The sequence below is a fragment of the Zeus faber genome (assembly GCF_960531495.2).
Source record: "Zeus faber genome assembly, chromosome: 20".
In the NCBI taxonomy this organism is placed as follows: domain Eukaryota; kingdom Metazoa; phylum Chordata; class Actinopteri; order Zeiformes; family Zeidae; genus Zeus; species Zeus faber.
Genome location: NC_137207.1, coordinates 5,269,282 through 5,284,656, shown reverse-complemented (window position 1 = coordinate 5,284,656; position 15,375 = coordinate 5,269,282). Strand labels below are relative to the sequence as shown.

The 15,375-nt window shown below is 44.9% G+C and overlaps 2 protein-coding genes across 4 annotated transcripts in view; one reads left to right on the top strand and one right to left on the bottom strand.

Annotated features, from left to right (window-relative positions):
- tomm22 (translocase of outer mitochondrial membrane 22 homolog (yeast)) overlaps positions 1–4,673 on the bottom strand; it is a 4,862-nt gene extending 189 nt beyond the window's left edge. The window contains exons 1-4 of the mRNA XM_080021718.1: positions 4,451–4,673; positions 3,750–3,868; positions 1,741–1,858; positions 1–1,050 (exon numbers count right to left, since the gene is read on the bottom strand). The exon at positions 1–1,050 is cut by the window's left edge and continues 189 nt beyond it. Of these exons, the coding sequence (XP_079877844.1) occupies positions 976–1,050; positions 1,741–1,858; positions 3,750–3,868; positions 4,451–4,540 (402 nt within the window). The 5' untranslated portion in view covers positions 4,541–4,673 and the 3' untranslated portion in view covers positions 1–975. The remainder of the gene's footprint in view (positions 1,051–1,740; positions 1,859–3,749; positions 3,869–4,450) is intronic.
- Positions 4,674–6,183: 1,510 nt separating this feature from the next.
- On the top strand, positions 6,184–11,157 carry maff (v-maf avian musculoaponeurotic fibrosarcoma oncogene homolog F). Of its 3 annotated transcripts, none has more exons than XM_080021053.1 (3): positions 6,184–6,304; positions 8,324–8,424; positions 8,598–11,157. In XM_080021053.1, exons 2-3 carry the CDS (start codon positions 8,392–8,394, stop codon positions 9,048–9,050), a joined length of 486 nt encoding a protein of 161 aa, XP_079877179.1. In that variant the 5' UTR covers positions 6,184–6,304; positions 8,324–8,391; the 3' UTR covers positions 9,051–11,157. The 3 variants fall into 3 exon arrangements, with proteins under 3 accessions (XP_079877179.1, XP_079877180.1, XP_079877181.1); XM_080021054.1 differs by lacking the exon at positions 6,184–6,304 and adding an exon at positions 6,438–6,459; XM_080021055.1 differs by lacking the exon at positions 6,184–6,304 and adding an exon at positions 7,635–7,687.
- Positions 11,158–15,375: the final 4,218 nt, after the last annotated feature.

Sequence of the window (15,375 nt, the reverse complement as noted above, 5' to 3'; positions counted from 1 at the left end):
TGTGCCACGAGAACAGCCATGGTCACACTACCTTAAAAAGGAATTTTGGTGTCAATTTACATAATTTCAATGGACATACCCTTCGGAAACTATAAGACAAACACCACGATATGGCTTTGTTGCTGGGTGTCCCATGTGGCTTAATGTTAAAACAACCACTTCTTCGATTTAGATGAGGTACAGCAGACGAAACAGAGAACGTCATTTACTAGACTCCTTACAGTTGTTTGACTTCGATCATACAGAGGACATGGTTGGGAGAGTGAAACATCACAAATGTACCGATAGAAATGCCAAATGTTAAACCTACCCGAGCGCCGTTTCATGTCGGCCTAGAAAAGAGACTTCTATTCCCGACAGTGTGAAAGTTCTGCACGCCAGTTAACGGTGGATCAGGACTCTCCACAGAGGAGAGAACTGGCAAACATCGGGGACTGGACATAGCACTACGGTTCCTTTCAAATGCAGAAATGTCTATTTACATTACATGTCCATATGAGTTTTCTTCAGACCGCAAATACAATGACATACATCATCCCCTAGAACTTATTTTATACACCATCTTTTTTTTTTTTTTTATGATTATTCACCTTCACCAGATGCTCTCCTCAGGAGCCGGTTTCATAACATCACCGATAAGTCATATATATTTTTATATTAAAAAAAAAATAAAAATAAAAAGAGAGAGGACAGGACAGCGCTCTGGGAAAAAGACAGTCTATGCAAGGTGTCAAAGTTGAAGAGAGAGTCTGAAAGGGCACGCAGGAGTATTTAACCGCAAAACCCACGATATGCTCCTTCACGTCCTGCATCGACCGTTTTGATTGGCCGATGAAGTCTGTCGTCGCGTGATGGGGGTAGAGCTTTTCTTCAGATTCTACTTCCCTCTCAAGTCTCTCCGTCTCTCCCATAGAGCTGCCTCCATTTTGGCCGGCGGCAGCAAGGCTCCGGGGCTCGCCGCCGCCTTCATCATCATTATATCTTCCCGGGCACTGGAGGCATCAGGCCGGGCATTCCGCCAGACATCCCGGTATTGGGCCCCAACAAGATCTGAAAGCCAAGCGAGGAGCATAAAAAGTCATCATTGTTGTTTAATCAATACGGTTTTCTCACATCGACTAGCGCACAATAAACATGCAATTAACCTATCGTTAACCAGTGAGGAAACATTGGTGCAATAAGACGTATTGCGTTGCTGGATTCCAACAGTGAATTAGCGTCGCTCAAAGACCTCTGCTATTTGACAGTATTCTCTAAAATCAATCGACTACACGGAAGGAATCCGCGTATATTTTGAAATACAGGAAAAAAATTTGTATTGGAATTTTTCTTCAAGAATGTTTTACAAAACATAAATATAAATTATGACAAATAATTAATGTTTTACTTTTTTCTATTATTATTATTATGATTATTATTATTATTATAGTATATTTACAGTATTATTGCTAAATATATTGTTTGGAAAATAAACGGTTATATTATAATAATATATATTGTTTGTTATACATAATTATAATATGTATTGATAACAATAATTGGTATATGCTGTAATATGGCAAAAATAGTAATTTTATTCGGGGGATTTTACGGTCAAGAAATGCTGCAAGAAAGTCACTTTTCAGACTAAAATATTTTTGGAGTTTAAGTGATAGAACACAAAAACACAAATAAAATCATCTTCATACAACTTCACAATCGTATTTAATTTCAATACATTTTATTGCCACAGTCACAAACCTGTCTCTGCTGTTGTAGCTGCTGCTGCTCCAGCTGTAGGCGCTCCGTCTCAAACACCACTGGAAGCACCAGGATCATGAACGAGGTCGTGCCCACCCACAGTGCCGAGCGAGAGAAACTATAACACACGTGCACAAAATGAATTATTACATCCTTAAACAAACAATATGTAACTTATTCCGCTAGGGGTCTCTCGATCAAAACAATCACTCTGTGTCTAGACACAAAGTGTAGCGTGAGCAGCACGTTAAGCTAGAGCGGCTAAATCATATTCACGGACAAGGTAAATTATTAATGTTATATTCACGTTAATTAGTCAAGTATTAAGTAACGCCACATACACATTAGCTTGGTGGCTGGCATCGTAGCACATTGTAGAAAGCTAACATCGATATTGAAATATCTTATCAATAAATGAGGTCTCCACTGGATTACTGTGTCGAAAAATGACATGCAGTTTCTGAAACAAATGATGCTGTGTGGCAGAAAAATGACAGAGAAATGACAGAACGTGCAGCAAACCGTGTACATTACACATACTGTTACACTTTATACTGAACATTTGCACATTCCTGAACAAACTGTACAGCTTTATTTAAAAACAAAAACAGACCTTTTTTTTTTTTTTTTTTTTTACACATTCTTATAGATGTCACTTATTGTTTTTTTCTGTTGCTCTACTTTACATTTATGTTTCATGTATGCACCACGAAATAGCAGTAATTGTGCTCCATCAAACAATAGTTAGTAGAGTTATAGTAGAGAAATACAAACAATAATAGAAGACAGTGGCTAGGGAATGTTAGCTACTTCATCGAGTGCCCGCCTCACTCTGACATGATGTGACGATGTGACGATCACTCCCCATGTTTCCCCAGAACTTATAGCAGGTAGATGGTATAAAGGGGATATGACACTGTTGACAGGCAAACTAATGAAATGGACCGTTTGAATATTCTTCAGAAACATTTTGGATAATGTAAGTACACAATTCAACAAAATATCTAACATATGTCTAGTCATTTTTAATGTACAAAGGAGGCGAGGAGAGGAGCGATTGGAGCGCATTTTGCACACCTGTCTCCCTCTCCGACTGTACACAAGATGGGGTGCTTGCAGTCGGCGCGCCAGAACAGTGTTTTTATTTTAGGTGTAGGTTATTTTACGTCTCCTTTTGGAACGAAACCATGTGTAATGGGGACACTTTCTCCGTTACTTTCTCCCCGATCATGATTCAAGAATACACCCCCTCTCCGTGCAGAAAACAATCGTACCGAGTCGGACCCTGTTCCTCGACTTTCAGAGCGCAGCCCGAGTTGATATTTTCATATTTGATATGATAGTTTTTTGGGGGGGGGTTTTTTTATTTTTTATTTTTATCCCCGTCCTGACTTGCACCATTTGGCGCTGCTGTGACATCTGAATTTCCCCATGGGGATGAATAACGTAACATCTTATTTATCTTATCCATGGGAATAATTGACTAAATGCAAGACAAGAGTCAGTTCATTCCCGTGGTCAGGTGCAGAGCGTCGCCACCGCTCTTTCCCCAAGTCACTCAACTCAAGTCCCTTTGGATAAAAGCGTCTGCTAAATGTCATGTAACTCAGCGTTGGTATGTGGAGCTTTTAGAGTGCCTAGCGAAACCTAGACACAGTTCTCCCGACGGTCACTAGGAGGATCCGAATGTCGGACGCGATTCCGGACTAGGTGTGAAGCGGGTTTGATGATGAAGACGTCCATCTTTTTCATGTAAAGCAAAAGGGTGATTGCAGTAGACAATTTTTATTGCTACATTTTCATTTATAATGACCCTTGGTACATCTGTGTAAAAATACATGAGAAAGTTTGCCAGTACCATTTGTTTAACTCTTTTGTGGTTACTACATATGTGTTATTTTATAGTTTTGATGTCCTAATATTCTGCAATGTAGAAAAACCTTTGAGTGAGTAGGTGCGTCCAAACCTTTGACTGGCACTGTATATGATAGTACTAGTCATTCACACACCTGTATAGCTTTTTGGCCAGGGAGACGGAGCAGTGGGCGGACGCCTCGGCAGCAGTGCGCATCGTGTCGGGAAACATCTCGGTGAGACCCCAGAGTCTTTCCATCAGCGTCTCATCCAACTGGAACACGGAGGAAGAGGTTAGAATCCACACCATCAGCAATGCCACTACATTAACACCAAGCCTCACGGCCGGGGAAATGGGATGCAATGTCCGCGGCGAGTCTGTGACTTTCAACCTTTTTTCAATATCAAGGAGGCACAATTTGATGGGCATAGACGCTGGGACCCCAATCTGAGAAGATGTTTTAGTGAAGACATATTTAGTCAACAATCCCACACCAGTATGTAATACAGTTAGGGAGATAACAGTGAAACTATGACAGATTCTTGTGCTTTCTCTCATGGTGCTGCCGTCTTGTTAATTAAATAATGGGGACGTTTAGCAATTGATCATTTGGGCGGGGAGCCTCTTGAAGGAGCGCCGGACCACCACGTTGAAAACCAATTCTCTGACAAGGTTATGACGATATTCGGTTTTTTCCGTCAAACATATAACAAAGGTGTTTCTCCTTTAACCCGTGACGCCTTCATTCATAGCGTAAAGCCCAAGAGGAAGGCCAAGACCCGCGTTGTTATCGGAGCTGCTGAGAAACAGCTTTGTGTGAAATAATAACCGCGCCGTGGACGAAATGTGACGTACATCTTCATCGTCGTCGTCTTCGATTTCGTCCTCGGGGGGTCGGGTGGCGACGGGCCCGGCGGCGGGAGAGAGCTCTTCAATTCCGGCCATGACGAGCTGCGCGCACGAACCGTTGATTTCCTGCGTGTACACGGAATGGAAACTGTGTAGACGTCCAGGCGGAAATGTTTGTTAAGTTGCTGAATCTACTGGATTTCCCCGGTTCCTCGGCAGCCTGCGCGGCGGGGGGGGGGGGGGGGGGTTGCAGTTGTGAGAGGCGTGCTCCGCTGCTGCGACAAGCCCGAGGTCAACCGGCGAGTGAGCATGCGCGTTGTTCTACGGCGGGACGCGAGGGTCGCTCGGTGGCAGAGCAAGACGACATAAAGTGTCGCCCCCTGCTGGACGAGGGGGGTCCTATCGCAGCGGGCCGCCGTCGTCGACAACACCGCTGATGCTGCGTTCGAGGGGAACTCGGAAACAGGTCGCTGCGAGGCGTTGGACACCCCCTTCCCGAGGAAAACGTGCTCCGTGGCGACACAAAATGTTACAACAAGTTGGTTGTCGCAGCTTAGCACAAAAAAAACCTCAATATAGTGTGTATATCATGGCATAAACGGTGTGTATGCAAAGGGAACGTGGTACAAAGCAAGCAAAAGTACAGACTAAAGAAGATATACCACAGATATCGTTTAATGAATAATCATTAATTGATAATATAATGAACATTTTTCTCTGTATAACCTTATTTCTCAAGCTACAGAGTGCTTCATGAGATACAGAAGAAAGTCGTTTAAAAGAAGAAAAGGTTAAAACCGCAAGAGTTTAAAACAAACACGATTTAAACCATTCCTTATTTTTGTATAACTTTATTTCTCAAGCTACAAAGTGCTTCGTGAGATACAGAAGAAAGTCGTTTAAAAGAAGAAAAGGTTAAAACCGCAAGAGTTTAAAACAAACACGATTTAAACTGCTCCTTATTTTTGTTATTGCATTTGTTTTTGCCGAACCGATGGAGAGCGGCAGACTGCTCCCGAGGATACACACAACCACCCCCGTGTCGTCCACATGTCCCACAAAAACACCGTGTGCCGCGGGGGAAGAGTTTTGCGCGGCTGTGGTACAGCGGTAATACAGTACTTGTGGTAATACGTTAGAATTCCGTGGTCCTGTTCATAAATCTAGCGGGCAAACCCGCGGAGTCAACAGCTATACTCGAGTGAGTACTTTTTCGGAAAAAAAAGGCACCCAGAAGAAGAGCAAAGGAGCGTGGTAAACAACTCCGAGCAGCCTCCACATGGCAGCGCCTTTATTGTTTCTTGCTGTTATTAAAGGAATGCGGGGGGCGTGCTGGATTTTTTTTTTCGTGTGTTAGTATTCACCCTACGCCCCCCCCCCCCCCCGCATTCGACACAAGCGCCCGGGCTTGCTGCGCGTTGCGCCGCGTTAAACAGCAGCTAACTTGTTACCGCTCCGGGGGGCTTGTTATGGGGAAGGGAGAGGGGTGGGGCGGGGTGGAAAGGTTTCGGGACGCAGGGATTCCTTGTTTACGTCGTTGCAGAGTACGCTGCGGGGGCGGGGGAGCTCCGCCCCCATTCTTTGGGCCTTACGTCAGTGTCGCTGTGTGTGTGTGTGTTTTTTTTTTTTTTTTTTTTTTTATGAATGAAAGAATCCAACCTCAAAGAGCGGAGTAATTCCGGGAAAAGGCGGACTGACATTTTGTCGCCAGACTCGCCTCGACCCAGCGGATAGATTCGCCGCGTTGCGCTTGGGGAAAAACCTCCACATTTCCCGAGATACTTGGCGGAGGAGGAGGAGGGGGGGGACAAATTATCGCCGGCGACTGGTTTTCGTCCACAACTCTCGAACCAAGGACAAGTGAGTAAGCGACCGATCGCTGTGATCCGCGACTAGCCCGCTAGCACACCCTCCATGCTAAAGCGCTAGCAGCATGTTTTTTTTTTCAGCCAGCCTAAGCAAAATGAATACGTCAATGTTATGCTTGATTTCGCCGAACACGCTGTATTCGGGAGGTACGTTTCCCCCACAAAAACACGATCGCCGTTCAAGCCGCGGAGCGTGCGGCCTCACCTTATGGATCTGTACATTTAAATCTATTTTAAAGGGAGTGATTTCAAGCTAACATGGATGTCCTGCGCACTTTGGGGCGGCTGTTTACTTAGTTCCGTGGAAGGGCATGGGCGGATTGTTGAAGTAACATACAGTAAAATACCTGTACAGAATATGCTGTTTATATGTATACCCAGTCAACACTAGCAACCATACAGCCACCTAGCCCCTGCCATAGCCTTTTAAAAATTCGATTTAGCCCGTGCATTGAATCCTTTGTTTATGTGTGTATATATATATTTGTATTTTTTGGTCATTTTTTCATGCTTATTCTAACGACTACGCAATAATGCACCAATCCACCCAGGACAAATTCCTTGTATATGGAAATGTACTTTTCCGATTAAACGGATTTTAACTCCAAAATCCCCCCTTTCCACACCGGAATTCCTTGTTGTAAACACACACATACACAGATATACATATGTATTCGTCGTAGATTGTTCTCTCTTTGCTCTCGCCGTGGATGTGGTTTGTTGGCTCTCCCCCCGTGGTGGTTTGTCGTGCCTTTTTCTATCTGACAGCTTTAATACGGCGCGATCTAAATATAGCGACGGCGAAAAAAAACAAAACCCCCGACAAATGACGGATAAACACAGCGTGTAGGTTGGAACGCGGGTCGTCGGTGCTGGCTGGCGGCTTCGTGTACCGAGGACACCGGCGGGGGAGACAGTACTGCTGAATCACCCTGACTTTAGGAAACGGTCACGTCGGTTTACAACCGCCGTCTCGTGGTTGGGCAACCATTGTTATAGTCGACTTGGCCGCGGTGCCTGTCGGGAAATGCAGTATTCGGGGGCTTGGCTCGTCTCAGGGCCATTTAAAGACACTTTACTGGTTCGAGGAGGGAGGGGGGGGGGCGTTGTTTGAGTTTGCAACACTCAGGGTAATGTGATGCGGAGTATGTGCGCACAGATGGGAGATGGATGAATAGTTTCACATGCCTGGTTATGGGGATTTGGGCAAAGCACAAGCCACCGTTTGTGTGGTGATTTCTTGGATCTCAATTGATTTGTGACGTTCTTGGATCATTTGTGGCGATCGCAGGGATTTGAGATGTTATTGGTGACGCTTTGGTGATCCTATAGCCAACTCAAGTCGTTAATCGGTGTGAACAGATTCCAATTTCAGGTCTGTCATGTAGCTAAAATTTGTGCGTACATTAGTATGTGTACACTATCTTCTTATTTTGACAATTAACTTAAACATCAACAGACTTTACTGTTGACTGTTAACAAAACACCAGGCCCTGATTTAACCTCTAATACCAACAGAAAGCGAGTGATCTCGACAAATAACCAATCTTCTGTTTGCCATACAAGGAACCACTGGAGCATGTGGGGTTTTTCCTCTCTTTTTTTCTTCTTTTTGTCCGGTTATTTTTCTTTTGATAAAGCTGATAAGAGGAAGTGTTCTGAGGACAACACCTGCCTTGAGCAACCGAGGGGGCCGGGCTCACCGTGACTCCCCCACCCCCCTTCCAGTCAGCAGAGAGGGCACTCTATTTATTTCGATTCGTTTTTTCAAACCCTTATTATCCTTTCATATCAAATTGCACACATGAATGAAAGGCCACTTTTGGGGAAGGAAGCGGAGGAGCCTTGGGTTCTCTTTTTAAATGTTTTTTTCGTTCGGTTTTTTTTTATACCCAGTTGACACACAAGACCGTCTTGTGAGAGCGTTTTTAATGTCATGTTGGATAAGGAACACTTAAATTGACTGGAAATGTCTTTTTCAAAATATTTTTTTTTTCTTTTTCCTCCTCAGGTTGTCTGAATTTGTGTTGACAGGATTCTGAAGGGGGGGAAAAAAACTCCAGTGGACAAAGTCCAAGCATGACATCCGAACGAACCAGCAAAGCCCTGAAGGTAAGAGCAGAGCGGGACAGGCCTGTTAATTCAGTGCCAGTGACTCATCATAATGGCCGCTGCTTTGTTTGTACGCGGTCAAAATAAATATGTAGTCTTTGTTTTTCGCTCCTGGTGTCATTTTCCTTCCCGTACTCACGCCTGCCGTCTCCGTCTTCTCGTTTCCGCTCCAGGTGAAGAGGGAGTGCGGCGAGAACGTGCCCATCCTGTCGGACAGCGAGCTAATGTCGCTGTCGGTGCGCGAGCTCAACCTGCACCTGCGCGGCCTCTCCCGCGAGGAGGTGCAGAAGCTGAAGCAGCGGCGGCGCACGCTGAAGAACCGGGGCTACGCCGCCAGCTGCCGCGTGAAGCGCGTGTCGCAGCGCGAGGCCCTAGAGCAGCAGAAGAAGGAGCTGCAGCGCGAGGTGGAGCGGCTGGGCGCCGAGAACGCCGGCATGCGGCGCGAGCTGGAGGGCCTTGGTGCACGTCTTGCCGCCCTGCAGAGGTTCGCCCGCGGCCTGGAGTCCGGCGGTGGGAACCTGCTCGCCACGGCGCCGCGCCTCAACACCGCCTCTGTCATCACCATCGTCAAGAGCCCGCCGCCCCAGCAGCAGCAGCCGCCACAGAGAGAGCAGGGGGGCTCCTAGGATGAGGAACCGGCCGCCGTGGAACACAGACTGCAATACACACACCATTTAGCAGAACACAGACCCACGCACGCACGCATGCACACACACACACACCCCCCCCCCAAGGGAAAAAAAAAAAGGAAGATCTCGAGAAGCACTTATTAGACATACTTCTGCATTCATGGGCAGTCACATGATCTCAGGCCTCACCCCACACACACACACACACACACACACACACACACACACACACACACACACACACTTCATGTTGGTCCCTTGATTAACACGTGGCCCCGGCTGAACTCGAAACAAGGGACAGCGGTGTCGAAACCCGGTGTTTGGAGTGGGGGCGGGGAGCTTTTCTCTGTCCACGCTCCCGCCGACATTCCCAGCGCTCCATCCCGCCACTCTACCCTGCACTGGTCCGTCTCTGCTTCAGAGCAGTGGGTGGGTTTTGTCTGTCTACCTTTTTATTTTTGATTTTGAAAATGAACGCTTGTGTGTTTGTTTTGTTTGTGTGTTTGGAGTCACAAAGCCCCCCCCTCATTGGCCACCTCAGTTCTCTCCTTTTTTTGCGGATGGACTTGGGGGCCGGTGGCGGCTTTCCGTTCTCTTTAATCCGAGGCCTTTTTTTTTTAAGAAGAGGAGAGTGAAAGAATGCCTTCTGTAGAGAAGGGAGGCAGTCGACAGATTTATTTCTTTTTTCTGTTTCAACATATGTGTAAATGGCGTCTGGTATTGTCAGAGTGCTAATTGGTTGTGCTCCTTTTTCCACGACCCATCAGTGTCCTTGTGCTTTTTTTTTTGTATTTCAGCCTGTCGTGGCTCTGTATTTAAATGGAAAAAAAAGATTCTGAATTCTTTAGATTACAAAGTACAGATGTGTGCCGGCTTTGCTGAAGCTCTCATCAAAAATGAATCGCCACATCCGGCTGAGATTACGCGAAATCAATGCAAATCCTTCGCATAGGTTAGTTAGTCGTTCACACACACTATCTATATATATATATATATATATAGGTGTGTGTGTGTGTGTGTGTGTGTGTGTGTGTGTGTGTATATATATATATATATATATATATATATATATATATATACACACACACACACGTGTGTGTTTGTGCGTACCCACACGAGACAAAAATGTTGAGCAACATTTACCAGAGCTATAATCTATATTTTATTTGTATTTAAAAAAAAAATCAATATTATTAAAAAGACAAGCTAACGAGTGCTGTGATGTTATGTTATTTCAAAAGTACTTGCATATGACTAGTTTAGGGATTATTCCCACCTCTAATTATTGTACTTTGACTCAAGATGATTACTTTTTCTTTTCCCCAAAATGTTAACTGTTATGAGCTGAGTAGAATATGCTAAAATGGCCATGTTGCTATATGTGGATTTTTATTTCTATATATGCGTGTTCGCCGCGTTTGTTCTAATTTCATAGTGGTTTCTCGTAGGGGAGATTATTATTTAAGTACCAAGGTGATAATGTTTGTGCGTGTGACTTGTTATTTATGGCGAGAAGGGTGGGGGGGGGGTAATTAAGGTCTTTTCTGAATTGGCATGAGGGCGCGGTCCGCGGGAAGATGAAAGATGAGATGGTGCTTGGAGGAAGGAGGGATGCGGAGGGAAATGTGAGGAGGCGAAGGGAACGAGAAGGTAGACAAGTGGTGGAAAGATGGTTAGGGGATGTGAACTGAGGAGGCCTTTTCAGATGGGACACGGTGCTTAATTCACTAGAAAACCTTAATCCAGTTGTTTCAGTAAAAACTGTGCTAACCAGTAGGCTGGGCGTCGACTTAGGGCTAGCAATATGACATTGAAAAATAGGCATTGTAACACATTATTATATTGTGTGGACAGATACCCCCTCATTATATGTAAGAGACGTATATTTAGCTATATTGATATCAGATGTTGCAAAGCATTTATTCTCGGTCACATTTCGTCTCTCGAATCTGTCAAAACTCGTGCTGGATGTTTTGTAATACGGCAAAACAAAAGATGGTCTTTGTATTTATTATATGTATTTTTTCAATGGTAAAAACTTTAAGTACATTGTCTATTTTATATATTAATAATTAAAAATAAATGTTGTATATATTGTACATAACATTGTGTTTGCTTGTGCTTGCAGAAGTGTGTGTGTGTGTGTGTGGGGGGGGGGGGTGTAATTGATTTAATATTGATATATACTGTTAAAAAGGCCCACTGATAGAAGAAGAGAAGAAGAAGAATCTTTTATTATCACACAACACACCACTACAACACATGCACACACACGCCCACGCACATGCTTTGATGGTGGCCAGTGAAATGTGGCCTCTGCATTTAACGCATCCTGGCTTGTCCTTCCTCCATTGGGGGCAGCCAGGAGCAGTGGGCAGCAATCGTTGACGCGCCCGGGGATGATAACGAGTAGTAGTCCTTTAAGGAAATTACGTCAGTGCAATAGAGAGGAGGAGTCGGACCCGGCCACAGGGCTGGTTCATTACATGCTGAACTTCCAGTAGTTAGCGTTGTTTGGCACTTTTGAGTATGAGTGCGTCCAATATAAAAATAAAAATAAATCAATCCATTCACTCAAATAACTCACTCTGTTCACAGTGCCCTGTGCATTGCTGTTATTAAAGCGTGGAAACTTGACCTGGGGTCCTGTCTAATGTGTTCTGACCGACATACCGAGGCAAATATCCATATACAGAATCAGCCAATGCAGTTCTATGCAGTCCGTTAACTCCTCCATTACATTAAGTCCTTCGAGCAGGATGGTCATTTACCTTGGGAAATGGATCCTAAACTAGCAGAGGAATCAGTGGCAGTCAGATCGGCCTCACTGTCAGACAAGGTTGCCAGGTTACCTGGCAGATTTTAAGGTAAATAAAGATGGAAGAAATTCTATGCCCCCCTATCTAGTAGGGCACTTTACACAGCATGCACATGGGCACGAAGATGAGTACCAAACACTCCAGGAGGATGCTGCCAGGATGACTCCCATCACTACCTCCCCTACGACGAACTCTTCGGAAAGCAACGGTCAGAGCTCACAAAGCTCACAAAGAGCTGAAGGAAATGCAGAAACTCTATGGGAAACAGTCCAAACCTTAAGAGAGGACTTTAAGCAAAGAGACCCATAATACTTAAATCTTCTCCAGTCTCACCTTCAGATAATACGGAGGACTCGCTTGTTATTCAGATTACCAAGTCAGTTTACTAGAACACAATCAGAGCTGACCATGCTGAAGCCGCGGAGCTGCAGATAATTAAAGATGAAACTAGACAACTTCCCCACAGTAAAGAGCCTTTAGATGGGCTGTATCCATCCCAGCATGCACCACCTCCAATTATGAGCCCGACTTGAGCAGAGGCAGGGCACACGTGCAAAGCAGAATCCAACAGCCCCGATTATATCCGATCGGTCACCTACCAACAGAAATGGCCAATCCAGTTGTTGATCATCCACCAGCATTCAGCCCACCAGTGCCAAGGGCTATCAAAAACTTTACTGAACAGAATGTCATGACACGCCCCCTACAGATTACAAACTTCACAACCTAGTTTTCCAGGTTACCAGCTGCCACAACATGTAGCATTCAGACCACTACAAATCCCTTATTGACCAGCTGTCCATTACCAGACTGAACCACCTTACTGTGCTGCTTACCCACAGACACCACCATGTATCGCAGTCGAGACCTCCTACCATGGACCTCAGCCTTCTATATCACACTTCGTGGATAAGGACCCAAGTGAGTTCCCTAGACTGAAAATAGCCCTGGAAAACCTGTTACCTACTAATTGGACTGAACCTTTCCAATATCATGTGCTAGTCGACCACCTAAAGCTGGAAGAGGCATGTTTAGTGGCTGACGCCTTTTTGAACTCACCAACACAATTCACAGACACTATGGCTGCACTAAATGAGAAATGTGGCAAGCCGCACCAGCTAGCATGCAACAAAATTGCACAAACATTCGAAGAGGTGACTTTGTGGCCTTCGAAAGATTGACCCTCCAAGTTAGTGCTCTATTTGGAATGCTCAAAACCCTCAGCCCTGCCAGGGATGCTGAACTAATGTGTGGGTCACATGTCTCCCATCTGCTCAAAATTGCCAGCTGAGTTAAGAGCAGCGTTTCGTCGCTATATGTTCCACATACCAAGGGCGGTCTACACTCTCATTGACTTTTCAGACTGGCTCCAATATGAGTCCTGGTGCTAGGGTGAGGAGAGTGCAACGGATAAAGGGTTCAGAGGCCAGGGTTACAGACAGGACAAGAGAAAGGAACAAAGAATAGCTTCCCGGTATGTCACTATTCTAAATGGAGCCAGGGAACCTCCCAATGTTCCAACCATTCAACCGCAGACAGTAGCAAGGAAAAGGAGTACATTTAGAGCATACTGTCCATTCTGCAATAATAAAGATCACTTTTTTGAGTAAATGCACACCATTTCCAGCTTTCATCATTGAGCAGAAAACTGTTTGGATCAAAGACAATCTGCAAATAGTCCATGAGGTAAACTATGGTTAAATGAGGCGCCTGCCATGTCAGCTCACAACCTGGGACACATTACCTAGGCAGGCCAAAAGGGAGCAGCTGAGTCCTCCTGCACCATGGCAACCGCACGTTGGATACTTATGCTGTCTTAGATGACTGGTCTGAACACATCATCCTCTTGGCAGCTATTGCTGCCAAACTAGGGCTGCAGGGAACATCAGAAGACGTAGCCCTGGGAACTATTCAGCAGGATGTTCAGACCGTATTAGATGCTGCCATTTCATGCCGCATCTCGTCAGCACCTTGGCCAGGTAAAAGATTCAATATCAGTGATGCCGTTACTGCAGAGACTAAGCCTTGCAGATCACTCCTACCCTATGGCCTCCCTACGGAAACACTATAACGCTCACTCCTGGGAGTACTTCTCCGGTGGTGACATTATAAGGACGTTCCATCGGGTTTGTCTCCTCCCTGAGGACAGACCCCTACTCAGATTTATTTGGCGTGGAATGGACAAGGCTTCAGCACCGGACATATACTGTTCAAGTGGCAGGTTCTACTATTTGGGGCTACAGGCACTTTGCTCTCCAGCAACACATTGTCAACCATAGCCACCTGGAGGAAGACGTAAGATTCTCGGTGGAGAGGTTCTTCCACACTGACATCTGCTTGCAAAGCCTACCCAGCAAGAAAGATGCTAAGCAACTAGTCACCAAACTGCGATGGGCTAGCAACCAGCCAGACGCGGTCAAACATCTACCTAAAGAGGCCAGATCTGACAGCACCGAACTATGGCTATCACAAGGTCTTGTGACTCTGGGTTTGAGTTGGCAGTGCAGGGAGGATATCCCGGGCTATAACCATCGCCACGTTGAATGCGGTACACCTACTCTCCGTAACGTATAAAGGGTCCTAGCCTTCCAAAATGATCCCCTTGGGTTCATCCTGCCCTACACCACTCGGGCAAAGGTTCTTGTGTAGAAGCTGTGGGATAAGCAGTGGGAATGGGATGATCCACTCTTGCCAGAGGATACTACTTCAGGAACATTAATGGAATGTCTGGGAAAGTGAACTCCAACACCTCAATCAGCTTACCAGACAGAGGTGTTAGGTTACAGCCAATATGGACAGTGTAGATGTCAGCAGAGATATACACATTTTCGCCGATGCCTCTGAAAGGGCATGTGGATCGGTGGGATAACAGCGGTCAGAGGACTCACAAAGCAATGTCCAAGTTACTTTCATCATGGCGAGATCTAGAGTTTCCCCAAAAAAGCAGCATTCGATACTATGACTAGAACTAGGTAGTTAGAGCTAATTAGGGAGGAACTAATCGTAGCCATCAAGCAAATGTCAGCATTTCCGTTATCCGGTAATTGCCGGTTTTTGACCGGGAAAATCTGATATTTAACTTCCAACCCAAAGCAGACGGTAAGTATTCATTATGTAAAATATGTCCACGGGACGTCCTGACAAAGGTGGACAACACCACAAACTTTTTTATTTAATTAGACCTACCTGCCATATTTATTTTGTTTTTGATTTGATCAAAATGTTATTTGAGTAAAATATTAATTAAAGCGGCTGCACTTGTTAAATATTGTTCATGAACGGAAATTATTTGATTTCAAGGAGTACTATTCGTAGTTTCTATTTACTTATTTAGTTATTTATTTTTTAAATTGCATTTACTGACGGGACTTATTGTATTTTGAATATTCAAAAAAATATATTACACATCTACATTCCTTAATGATGTCGTTATCTATATACAGTAGACTGCATATCAATTGTTTTTAAGCTCAATAAACACAGATCTTCCAGGACAAGTAGAC